This window comes from Thunnus maccoyii, chromosome 15 (assembly GCF_910596095.1).
Source record: "Thunnus maccoyii chromosome 15, fThuMac1.1, whole genome shotgun sequence".
Lineage (NCBI taxonomy): Eukaryota > Metazoa > Chordata > Actinopteri > Scombriformes > Scombridae > Thunnus > Thunnus maccoyii.
The window spans coordinates 673,985-686,814 of record NC_056547.1 but is presented as its reverse complement, the minus strand read 5'-3'; the positions used below and the strand labels follow the sequence as shown (position 1 = coordinate 686,814).

General features: G+C 40.4%; 1 protein-coding gene across 2 annotated transcripts; it reads right to left on the bottom strand.

The window, feature by feature from the left end:
* Positions 1-1,131: 1,131 nt before the first annotated feature.
* Positions 1,132-12,599, bottom strand: rnmt (RNA (guanine-7-) methyltransferase). 2 transcript variants are annotated; one of them, XM_042436544.1, is made up of 11 exons: positions 12,491-12,599; positions 10,457-10,665; positions 10,230-10,359; positions 7,325-7,450; positions 4,970-5,085; positions 3,542-3,723; positions 3,179-3,343; positions 2,351-2,468; positions 1,920-2,021; positions 1,761-1,794; positions 1,132-1,336 (listed from the first exon to the last, which is right to left on the bottom strand). In XM_042436544.1, exons 2-11 carry the CDS (start codon positions 10,655-10,657, stop codon positions 1,299-1,301), a joined length of 1,212 nt encoding a protein of 403 aa, XP_042292478.1. In that variant the 5' UTR covers positions 10,658-10,665; positions 12,491-12,599; the 3' UTR covers positions 1,132-1,298. The 2 variants fall into 2 exon arrangements, with proteins under 2 accessions (XP_042292478.1, XP_042292477.1); XM_042436543.1 differs by lacking the exons at positions 4,970-5,085; positions 7,325-7,450; positions 10,230-10,359; positions 10,457-10,665; positions 12,491-12,599 and adding an exon at positions 4,088-4,963.
* Between the last annotated feature and the right edge of the window lie 231 nt (positions 12,600-12,830).

Sequence of the window (12,830 nt, the reverse complement as noted above, 5' to 3'; positions counted from 1 at the left end):
AGACATTTGAAGGCGTTTATCAAAGAGTTCGAGGATGCAGAGACAAAGAATATTTTTCATGTTATGCTGTTAGTGTTCTTAAATTCATTGTTATGATTACAGCATCTGTATGTTTGTGTGTTCATATCTCATTAGTATTACTGTAAGAAAAACAATAGAAAAAGGAGGGAAAAGAAGTAGTAAGTTTAAACAAAAAAATTAAGTCAACAAAAAAAACAAAAACAAAAAACCTCCACATGGACTCTGCCTTTATGTGGCGTGGGGGCTTGCATGCCTCAGATTCACTGAGGCCAGACCAAAGAGTCCACAACTTACCTTTAAAATACTTACCTACCTCTTATACCTTAATACCTACCTCATCTCTCATGGGTGTCAAGATTTTTCAAAAAGTCACTCCATGTGTGGTACAATAGACTCCAAATGACCTGAAACGTGATCCTAAATACTTTCTGCATGGTCGATTTTGGCCTCCACACTTTTCATCCCATCATTTCCAATGGGGAGGACATTTTGCTCTGTAACTCGTGAACCGAAAGTCGTAGACTTGGGAGTGGGTGGCGTCAGACCTAATTTGGGAGCTCTGAAGGCGCCAGTCTTGGCCCCATGTCTCTATGACCTTCCTATCAAAAGTTATTCACGTTTGCCCCATTTTGCCCAGGTGGACAAACCTTGTTTTACCCCCATACCTACCCTAACCCCTAAACCTAACCCTAACTCCTAACCCATGCTGATGAGATCCAAAAAAAAAATTCCCTAAAAGCCCTTCACTTTGGACTTAAATTGCTCCAACAGTACAAAATGCATGACAACACAGAACACAACTTTGAACATTCAGAGTTTGCTAAATGTTTTAAAGTTTGAACAGGATTAGGATTATCTTGTCCAAGGGACATGGGACCTATACCAATTGATCTCGCACCCCTCCAAATCCCCCTAGAACAAGGTTCTAAATCTCTATGACCTTCACAAAAAAGTTTACTCACCTATAACTCACCTTGGAGTGATCCTCATCTCATATCCCTACAAACAACTGGCAGACTGCTGTTTGTAGACTGGTAGCCTATACAGGAGGCATCGCTGAACCTGAAGCTGCAGTGACAAACTACCATTCAATGAAAAGCAACAAGAGCAGACTTTACATTTTGTTTTTATTCATTTCTACAACAACCCCAAAATAGTTCATAGTTTATCAAAACTGACTTAAAAAGAAAACAAACACTGTACAAAAACAAGATGCAGAACAGGTGAGCTGATCAACAACAGGTTAACAAGGAAGATGGAAGAATTTCTTTTCATCATCAGGACATCTTCTGAAAGACAAACACCAAGTAGATACCTGGAGAGAAAAAGGACAAGTGAAGGTTTATCATGTACAGACTTTGTTTAGTATTTAAACTATCACAGTGTCTACACAGGAGGCATAGCGTGAGCGCCACATTAGCAGAGCAGCAGCAGCAAGTGCTGCATATGTGTTTCTACACGGGATGCTTTCAGGTACAGTGTTCACTGCAGGTCATCTGTGTTTTCAACTCCCGGCCCAGCACACAATCACTGTGATTACATGCATAAAGCAGTAAAATACACTTCAATACACTTCAGGCTGTGATGAAACTGTTATAAACTCAAGTCCTGTGTAGACAGAAACACATCTGTTCTGTCAAGCTGAGAGTCTGACTGTAAACGGACTCAGCTTGGTTAACCTGATCGCAAGTCCATTCTGAGTTTTAAAATGTAACTGTGATGCTAACAGTGAAACTTACTTGTTGCTTCCCACTCAGATCTGCTCAGAGTGCCCTGCAACAAGCAAACAAACAAAGAACAAACAAACACAGTTAGACCAAACAGAGCCCAACCAGCCAGAACCAGTCTAAACAACAAGGCTGAACCAGAATGAGGTTGTGTGCTGTCAGCAGACCCACCAGTGGTACTTTGACTCCTGCTCTGCCGCAGTGCTCTTTAGCATGGCTGTACTCTCCTCTGCTGTCTGTCGCCTGTCGACCTCCGTTCTCACAGGGAAACGGCTGAAAACACAATGGATACAAGCGGTTCAACACATTACATGTTAACAACACATAAATCTCATACATGCTACATGTGTTCTACATATGAACAACTAAAACACTGTAGGATGTACTCCTTTAGTCACATGAACAAGAACACAACACAACAAACTTCAGATTTCAATTATGTCTGTACAGACCATTTTAGTTTTATTGCAGTTTGTTAAATAAATAATATTATTAATAAAAATAGTACTCAATAAATACTAGACTTGAATGCAGGTGACCAGAGTCTCACTGACTTTAGAACCATGTTTTACTGATTATTGATTGATAATTAACTGTTTTACCTCCAGAGCCATCATCTTCATCATGAGACTGCGATGTTGCTCCTTCTTCACTTTCTCCTCAAAAAACTCTGAGAATCTCTGTTTCAACACCAGACGCATGTTGTAACGCTTTGCCATGCTGCCACAAACAGAGAGACATGTCACTGCAGTAGAGTCACAATAGAATCTATACAGTAGAGTCACAGTAGTGACAGAAGAGTCTTTACAGTAGTGTGTTAGTAGTCTGTTCAGTACAGTCTTTACATAATACTTTTTAGAGTCTTAGAAGTAGTGACAGTAGAGACTAGTAGTCTTCACAGAAGTCAATCACTTCTTAAAACCCATTTCTACAGACTTACTTTTATGTCTTTTTTCATCTTTCTATCGTCTTTTCATCTTTTTATCATCTCTTTGTTTTTCATTGTCTTCTTAATGTCGGCCTTGTTATTGCTTTCTGTTATGTGTCTTTGCTTTTATATTGTACTGCCTTTGCTTTGTCTGTCAAAGCACTTTGTACAGTTTTTAAAAAGGTGCTATATAAATATTATTATTATAGTAGAGCCTGTACATTAGAATGACAGTAGAGTCTATAGTAGTCTTTACATAGACAAAGTCTGTACATAAGAGTCTTTACAGATAAGTGACAGTAGATTCTTTATAGTAGAGTCTGTAACGTAGTTTTGGTGTGAGGGCTGTTAAGACTTTGGTCATCAGTTATTTAGTCAATGATCTTCAACTCATGAACAACATGAACACATTCCTGAAAAAGCACTGCGTTTACATTTCATACAAAACACAGAAACATTTACATCATTACGGTTTCTCATAGTTCATAAAACTAAAGCTTACTGTTCCAACAGAGGAAAGTAGACGAGGAACTCTGGAACATCGACGACTTCCTCCAGGCTGAAGTGGTACTGACAGCCGAACAGAGGATACACACCTTTGGACTGAAAGGACACTTTAAAAACCTCGTTACCAAACGACAGAGAGTCTGATGCCTCCAAACGTTTACTGCAGAGAAAAAGAAGAATTGACATTGTTATTCAAAAGTACTTATAAAACAAACTCTTAGTAAAAGATAAAGCAGCTGTCAGGTGGTTCAGAGTGCTGTTTCCAGCTGTGGGTCATCACAGACTGAAGCAGCGTCTACATTTGAACTTCCTGTCAGGACACAGCAGGAAACAAAGTGGTGTTGAAAATAAATCTTACACGAGTTCGAAAGAGTCTGGCGTCGTTCCCACAAAGAAACCTCCAGGTTTCAGGCGCTCGCAGGCGTTCCTCAGCATCATGTCGGCCTTCTGCTCGCTCTCAAATGAATAGTGATACACAAACTGACAGCTGCAGATGTCAAACATCAGCTCAGGATCATCCAGCTTCTCTGACAAAACCTCCTGCACATAGAGGTCAAAGGTCACTCACAGTTTTACACTGTTGTACACAAACTAAGGACATTGGATCATTATCAAGAGAAAAATGTTGACACTGTCCTAAACTGCGATTGCATATTGAACCCAGCGTAAACTGATGCAGGTACTGTAGTTCTACCTTGGTGCAGAGCATAAACTGATGCAGGTACTGTAGTTCTACCTTGGTGCAGAGCATAAACTGATGCAGGTACTGTAGTTCTACCTTGGTGCAGAGCATTAACTGATGCAGGTAATGTAGTTCTACCTTGGTGCAGAGCATTAACTGATCCAGGTACTGTAGTTCTACCTTGGTGCAGAGCATTAACTGATCCAAGTACTGTAGTTCTACCTTGGTGCAGAGCATAAACTGATGCAGGTACTGTAGTTCTACCTTGGTGCAGAGCATAAACTGATCCAGGTACTGTAGTTCTACCTTGGTGCAGAGCATTAACTGATCCAAGTACTGTAGTTCTACCTTGGTGCAGAGCATAAACTGATCCAGGTACTGTAGTTCTACCTTGGTGCAGAGCATAAACTGATGCAGGTACTGTAGTTCTACCTTGGTGCAGAGCATAAACTGATCCAGGTACTGTAGTTCTACCTTGGTGCAGAGCATAAACTGATGCAGGTACTGTAGTTCTACCTTGGTGCAGAGCATAAACTGATCCAGGTACTGTAGTTCTACCTTGGTGCAGAGCATAAACTGATGCAGGTACTGTAGTTCTACCTTGGTGCAGAGCATAAACTGATGTAGGTACTGTAGTTCTACCTTGGTGCAGAGCATAAACTGATGTAGGTACTGTAGTTCTACCTTGGTGCAGAGCATAAACTGATCCAGGTACTGTAGTTCTACCTTGGTGCAGAGCATAAACTGATGCAGGTACTGTAGTTCTACCTTGGTGCAGAGCATAAACTGATCCAGGTACTGTAGTTCTACCTTGGTGCAGAGCATAAACTGATGTAGGTACTGTAGTTCTACCTTGGTGCAGAGCATAAACTGATGCAGGTACTGTAGTTCTACCTTGGTGCAGAGCATAAACTGATCCAGGTACTGTAGTTCTACCTTGGTGCAGAGCATAAACTGATGCAGGTACTGTAGTTCTACCTTGGTGCAGAGCATAAACTGATGTAGGTACTGTAGTTCTACCTTGGTGCAGAGCATAAACTGATGTAGGTACTGTAGTTCTACCTTGGTGCAGAGCATAAACTGATGTAGGTACTGTAGTTCTACCTTGGTGCAGTCCGCAGTGATAAACTGAGCACTGAAGATTTTCTCATGAGAGTGACTTTTCTTCTTCATGTCTTCATATCGACTCTCACACTGCTCCACCGACACTCCAGCTATATCTGAATACAAAAACATTATGGACTGGTGGGAACACTGGAAACATTCACAACATACATTATTCTACATTCTTTATTATTATTCTGCCCACTTTTTTGGCACTTAACTGCTGCCACATTACTTAACGTATAAATTCATTCAAACATCAAAACGTTCAGCTCAATTAGGACATAATTGGTTACTTTTCTCATTCATACTTTCCAAAATATTCAGCAATTTCCAGCAATTTTTCTCCATTCAAATGAATGAACGGGATGTTCAGAGTTTCACATTTTCACACTTTTTCACCTCTTAGCTACTCATCCATACATTAAGGTACAAACTTATTATTCATTAATATTAATAATATTATTCAACTTTCAAATCCCATTAAAACTTTCCAAAATATTCAACTTTGCTTGAATCTTATTTATGATGGAAGTCTATTAGAAAAACATTCAAACCCACTGATTTCACCCACTGTAGGTTCAGTCATTCATACATTCACATAGAAACTTCATTCAAGCTTTAAACAGGTCACAACACTTTCTCACATTAATTCAACATTTTCATATCATTCATACTTTTTTACACAGTTAGTTTCATCAAATTTTCAGCGTTTCTTGGATTCTTACATTAGTGTGTATTGCACGGACTGTTCAGATTGTCTCTCCTTATTCCCACATCTTCCACAATACAAACACAATTTATACATCAAAGTGTTGACACATTTCTCCTCTCATCCGATGTTACTTCCACTGAAATAGGACTCATGATTTTTGAATAAAATCACCCAAAAGGGCAGAGTTCTGTCTAACTCAGGTCACTCAAACAGAAATATTTTTCAATGTGACTTTTAGTTTTTGAGTTATAAGAAGTTGTTTGGTGCCTATTTTGGCTTGGTTGAAATTTTCCAATGGATATGAATATGGATGCTTGTCTCCCACCTGCCACAGGGCTGCACCGTCACCATAGCAACCTGTGACTCAGTCTCTGTTCTGATTGGTGGATTGATGTGATCTCTGTCCTTTTTAACTGTTAATAGCCTTCAGACATTTAATTCACAATTCAAACCTACCTCTGTCTCAAACACTAACACACACACCGTGCCATTCCTGATTTTCAAAATAAAAGCCAAAGCTGGTAACTTTATCATAACAGGAAACTGGGGATGGACCTAGTTTTTCATAATAGAAGTGTGTATAGTCCCAACTCTTGTCAGGGCTTCAGTTGATGTTTTATCTTTATTCCAACAAAGACAATTAAAGGAAACTTCGACCTCAGAACACTTCAGCTCATTTACATCGTTGCTCTAAAACTCCCATCTGAACTTCTTTCATTTCATTTTGCATCCATAAAATGGGAAAAACGGTATTTGTGTATTCTTCACCTGCAGCATAAAAAACGTTGCTGAATGACTTGAAACTTAATGAATTAATCTCATTAAATGCTTTTAAAATGAAAATTAAATAATGAGGCAGATTCCCTAGAACGTAAATGTTTCTAATTTAACTGGTGATGCAACTGATTCCTAGAAATTTCTCTTTTGAAATATGAGTTTCTTTATGCTTGTTTTTAATTTTCCTTTTTTAATTAGTCTCCTTTTGTTGTTGTTGTTGTTGTTGTTGTTGTTAGGGTTGTTTTCTGTCTGTAACTGTTTTTATTTGTGCTGCTGCTTGTCTCGGCCAGCATGAGATCCTTCATCTCATTGGGACTCTCCTGGTTAAATAAATAAAATAAAAATGAACAAAATGTTCCACATCTTTCATGCATTAGGAGTTTTATTGAACTTTGCCCACTTTCCCAAATCATTCACACTCCTTCAGCTGCTTCTTTATCCAAACTGGAACCAGAAATCCAGTTTAGTGTCAGTTTTTCCACAGACAGCATTCATACATTTTCTAGTTATTAATTAATGTGGTCATGCTCGACGACGTCCGACAGATCATAAGAGCTTAACAATAATCATGTTATATTATAGTATTATAGTATATAGTATATTATAGTAGAGCTGAAACATCAATGGGTCAAACTGTCAGTTAGTTCAGTTTGTATCGAACTGATAAATAAACACAGTTAAACACAAACACTTTATACAGAAACATCGTACACAGACGTGTCGCTGACAGACGTTTCCCTCACAGGCATGTAAAGAACCTTGAGAGACGTGATGTCACAGTGACATCAGAGGAAGGACAAACAGGTGAGAGAACACCTGATAACAAGCAGAGGACCGGGTGTCATTCAATAATATCTGATTACCTGCACAGACTAGGTGATTGATCCCTCCTCTCCTCCACTTGAGCAGGTCTCCTCCTTTCCCACACCCAAGGTCCAACACAGACACCTGCTGAGGCCCCGCCCCCCGTACCTGCTCCAGGATCTCACCTGTCAATCAAACAAACAGCCAATCTGCATCAAGCATTGTCGTTTTTATTCCTCACATTTTCTTTGTGAAATCCTGGCGCCTACGTTACTCATAATGAGGGATGCACAATAATATCAGCACGTCATCGGCCGATAAAGGCTTTAAAATGCGATATCGGCATCGGCCCAAAATGAAAATTTCTACTAATATGACAAGCCGATAAGTCACCTTCTCCTCCGCCACCCGGCTGGGCAGGACCCGCTGCTCCTTCACATTTTAATCTGAATAACAAACCGAGTTTGGTGCTCCGGTTGGATCCACACGGAGAGCCGGGGCTAACATTAGCTGGTAGGCTAGCGGAAGCTAGCTCGCTGTGCTGCTGCTAATGCTCCACTAGCCTCCCAGCTAGCCAGCGGGTCCACACGGAGAGCCAGGGCTAACATTAGCTGGTAGGCTAGCGGAGACTAGCTGGCTGTGCTGCTGCTAACGCTCCACTAGCCTCCCAGCTAGCCAGTGGATCCAACCGGAGCACCGAGCCCCGGTTTGTTATTCAGGTAAAAGTGGATCGTCGGGCAGCTGGGTGAAGTGGATCAATAAACACATTAGATCAAAGGGCTGTTGCCGTCCATTAAAACACCTGTTGTTCCTCACTCAGCGATCCTCGTCTCCTCCAGGTGCATTTGAGGGATCGGAAGATCCTCCATGACGGTGGAGACAGATCGGTTTCTGGGTCACGGAGGAGAGAGGACGTGAAGAAGATCAGTTATTGTGATGAAAAGCACCTGATGGCTGCGGTCGAAAAGTCCTTCCTATCGTCTTTTCCTTGACCTCACTGGAGGAAGGTTGTGAAGGAGAATTCATGAGGACTTAGAGAATCCGACTGCACGTAAACCGGCTACGTAATGATGCGACGGTGGATGTTGTTGACGCGGGTCTGCTGTAAGAAGCGTATCTTACATCCTCTGTCCCGGTCGGTCTTACCGTGTTGTTTAATGCAGGTTATATAAAACTACAAGCCACAAACAACATTAATCACACTGAGAATTATTGCTCACACTCACCTTCCTGAATCCCAATTATTATATGAAATAAAACTTCAGTGTATGAAAGACAGAAGAACATGTTTCTACTGTAAATATCATCATTAAGTCTCAAACATGATGAATTAAAAACCATCTGACCAAAAACGTCTCGTATCTGTTTCCCCTGAAAGACGTCTGTGTTATGATCAATATGCAGATTATAATCATTAGCCTGTAACACATATAACATCTTAAGAACCACCACATACAAACTCAAACACCTTGAAATGTTGACTTGTTAGTGCTTTAGTTGTTCTGGTTGATCCAGACTGCAGGTCTGTTCAACTGGTTTGATAACAGGATGAATAAATAAACATAAAACATTTTGTTTCTGTTTTTCATGTGAAGAAACGTCGTCAGGAGATTTAAATAATAAAGTTACGCTGCTGTTACTGGTGCATAAACGTGCACAGCGTCTCTTTATGTGGGTGATGCCTGCAAGTATTTAATAAAATCAACATTTCAGTCTTTTAGTGCAAATGATCCGAATCTCCAGACCAGTTAGGATCTAATATTAATTAATGTTAATTAATATTAATTAATGTTAATTAACTGTTTCCTGGTTGAGCTACAGTGGAAGGATTATTAATACCTGCAGCAATCAACCCCCCCCCCCGCAGCAGAAACAATAAGTGCGTTTCCCCATTAAGACGGATGCTGTGAGCATTTACACACAGCAGCAGAACTTCATTGATTATCCATCTATCTATCTATCGATCCATCTATCTATCAATCGATCTATCTATCTATTGATCTATCTATCTCTGCATAATCAATGACGGTGTATCTGTAGAGATGCAGATAATATACATGTAGCAATAAAAGCAAAAAACAAGTTGTTTTCTGGTTTTGGTTTAATTTCTATTCAAATTACTGATTTGAAGATGAAAACACGAATTTCTGTTTTTTAATTCAGACTAAAAACATAACGCTTGTATATTTATTTATCCTGTTATCAAACAAGCTGAACGGATGGAAGCTACACGGACGTCTAATGTGGGTTTAATCGTTTAAGGTTGTGAACGGTGCGTCGCTTGCTGCCGCAAGGAATTGTGGGACAGAATTATCTCCTTTCCTTTCGTAAAGGATGGTCGAGTGTATCGATGCTAAAGGAGATGAGAAAGGAAGCAGCTTTCCTCATCAGCTGCCACTAAGATGCTTCCAGATCATTTCACTCAGTTACGAACCTTCCTGAAGGAGGAGCTGCTGCGTTCAGCTGCAGACAGGAAACACCTCGGCTGACAGGATGTACCACTCTTTCTTATTATTCTTTCTGGTTTATAACGGCGGTTAGAAACCAGCGTATTCGGTGCGTTACCGCGACCTTCTGTTTCAGACTGTGGACCAGAGATTAAATCCTGTCAAATAAACTTTGCTCCGCCCACTCGGCAGGTTCATATAAGTTTTACTGCTTCCTTCATATATTGATCATTAGTATAATCTATGATCGCATGTGTAAGTCTCCCCAGCCAGCTGAGTCCCTACCCACAATGCACCTGGAGACTGTGGTGTGTGATGCTAGCAGCAGCTAATGTAGCTAATGCTAATGCTAACGCTGAGACGAGGAGCTACGGAGGTCTCACGCCTGTGGTCTGTGACATCATCAGTCTCCGTTTTATACTTTTTACACAGAACATAGAAACACGCTGAGATCTACTGATAAGAGATCAGAGATGTACTGACTGATAGTATCTGTTATTGATAAGTGATCAGTTACCAATCAGGACACTCTTCAGCCAGTTGTTGAAGTTCCTCATGAAGAAAATTCGGCTTTGACTTCGAGCAGCCAGACCGACTTCCTGCAGTCTGTTGTAGTGACTCGCCACCTTCACACTGTGATCAGTCACCTGACGGATCAATCACAAAACCATCATCAATAACACCAAACTATCAACCATCTGTCAGATCAGAAATCAATTCTCAGAGTCAGAATAGTTTATGTACCAGCTTCTTGGTGGGAGACGCCTCCTCGTCCTCCTCTTTCTCGTGTGTCCTCTTCATCCCCGGCTTCTGTCCTTCTCTTCTTCCTCCTCCTCCTCCTCCTCCTCCTCCTCCATCTGCTGCTCCTCCTCTTCCTGAAGTCACTCCTTCCTCCCCCTCTCCCCCCTCCTTCACTGTTTCTGTCCTTAGAGACTGCAGCTCCATGTTTCACACTGAAGACACAGAGACAGAGATGAGTTTCAGCCAGATGACATCATCAGTGTAGTGATGACATCATCAGTGTAGTGATGACATCATCATGGTGGAGACGGAGAGAGAGAGATAGGTGGAGGCGGGGAGAGAGAGAGAGAGAGAGAGACACAGGTGGATAAATATGTGCATATATAAATATCAGCATAAAATCCAGTATCGAGCATCTTGTGGACAAAACCATCATAGAATCTTTCAACAGAACGTCTGAACGTCCAGAGAACGACACCAAACCCTAACCCTTAATATCAGAATTTACTATCTCATTTAAAATAAAGTAAACAAACTGCTGTGAGTAGAAGTCATGGACCGACAGCGCGTCGCTAACTGGGATCAAACCAGCATCTACCGGGTCCGTAGTGACGTCTGCAGACGTTTACAGGATGTTTAATGTGCCGCGGCGGAGCAGCTGATTAGCATCTAGCTGCTAACTGATATTAGCGGTGCACTTTTCCCGGTGAATGTTTGTTTGGCGGCGCGTTCAACAAACTAAACTGCAGGACGAGACGTGCGTTCATGATGATGTGGACGAAGGCTGTTGTTTCATTCACTACTGTGTTTAAAGGAGGAAGGTATCAGGCCTCATATTGCAATTTAACTTTTAATTTAAAGTTGAGCTTTGAATATTTTATATATTTTAAGATTTTATTTAAACATTGAACATCTTGAATGTTGTTTTCATTTAAGACCAAAGTTTTATTTGTTGCTGATCTGAGAAATGATCCAATCCGTGACTCAAATCCGTGATACGATCTGAAGCGTGAGTTTTGTGATCCGTTGCATCCCCAGTCAGAGCTACTCTTCCTCACCTCAAACCACAAATACTGGGCTCTGAGAAATGAACATTTTCCCATTATAATAAAGAAAACACAACAGTCATAGAGAAACATTTACTGCCCAAACATGAGATGATTGCAGCAAAACTGATCACTTCATGTCCTGACTGCAGGACCGTCAGTGAGAAACAACTCTGTGTTGACTTCTTTAACTTCTTTATGATTGTTTAAACATTTTATTATGTTTTTTTTTTAACATATCAGTCAACCTGGTTGGAAGGCCTGTATCTTAACTGGCTCATTGAAACCTGACTGATAACCGTTATTTGATTAGTAACTAGCTTAATGATTACATTTTGCTATTGTAACCTGGTTATATATATATATATATATATATATATATATGTTGATATAGTTACTTTAACTCTATAAAGACTTTAATTATTTGATCATTTTGAATAATTTCTTGCTCTTAGAATGACTGCTACTGACACTCACTGTGTGATGGGAGATCTAATGTAGAAACTAAATACACATTATAGACACACATAGAAACTAAAACTGAGATTAAAACTACAGATGAACGTGTCTGAGACACAGACCAGCTTAATTAACATAATAAACATAATAATATAAACATTATAAACTAAACTGACGCAGAAATAAATCAGTAAATTGTTCAGCAGGACGTTTGTTCTGATTTCTGACTGAAAAACACAAACGGAATCCACTCATTTACTAACATGAAACCTCCTTTCAACACTCCGTTCATTATTTGATCGTTTTAATGATGAACAGACTCTCGGACACCTCGAGCTGTTAGCTGTTAGCTGTTAGCTGTTAGCTGTTAGCCGTTAGCAGGCTAACTTTCGTTAAGTCTGAGGTCAATCAGAAGCAGCCTGGAACGGGCTGGATTTAAATCTGTTAGCTGATAAACACAAGCACTCAAACCGCCTGTAAAGACGTTAAAACATAAAAACTCTAAAAGTTAAAAAAGAGACAAGAAACTCACGACTCTCTGCAGACACGACGCGTGCGCACTGAGCAGCTTCCGGCTGCGCTGCTGCTGCTGCTGCTGCTGCTGCTGCTGCTGCTTCTTCTTCTTCTTCTTCTTCTTCTTCTTCTTCTTCTCCTTCTTCTTTGCGGTTTAACATGGATGTATAAAGAGATGTGGGTACAGGAGCAGCGCCGGGCTTTGAGGCAATTTTAACATAGCGGATAAAACGTATAATTACAACGTCAGGTGACGCACACTGGTCCAAAAAGACTTTTTCATGGAGGTTTTTTAAGTATAGTCAGTGGCGTTTTTACATGTAAAAAATTGATGGGGCACCAACCACTTCAATAGATAG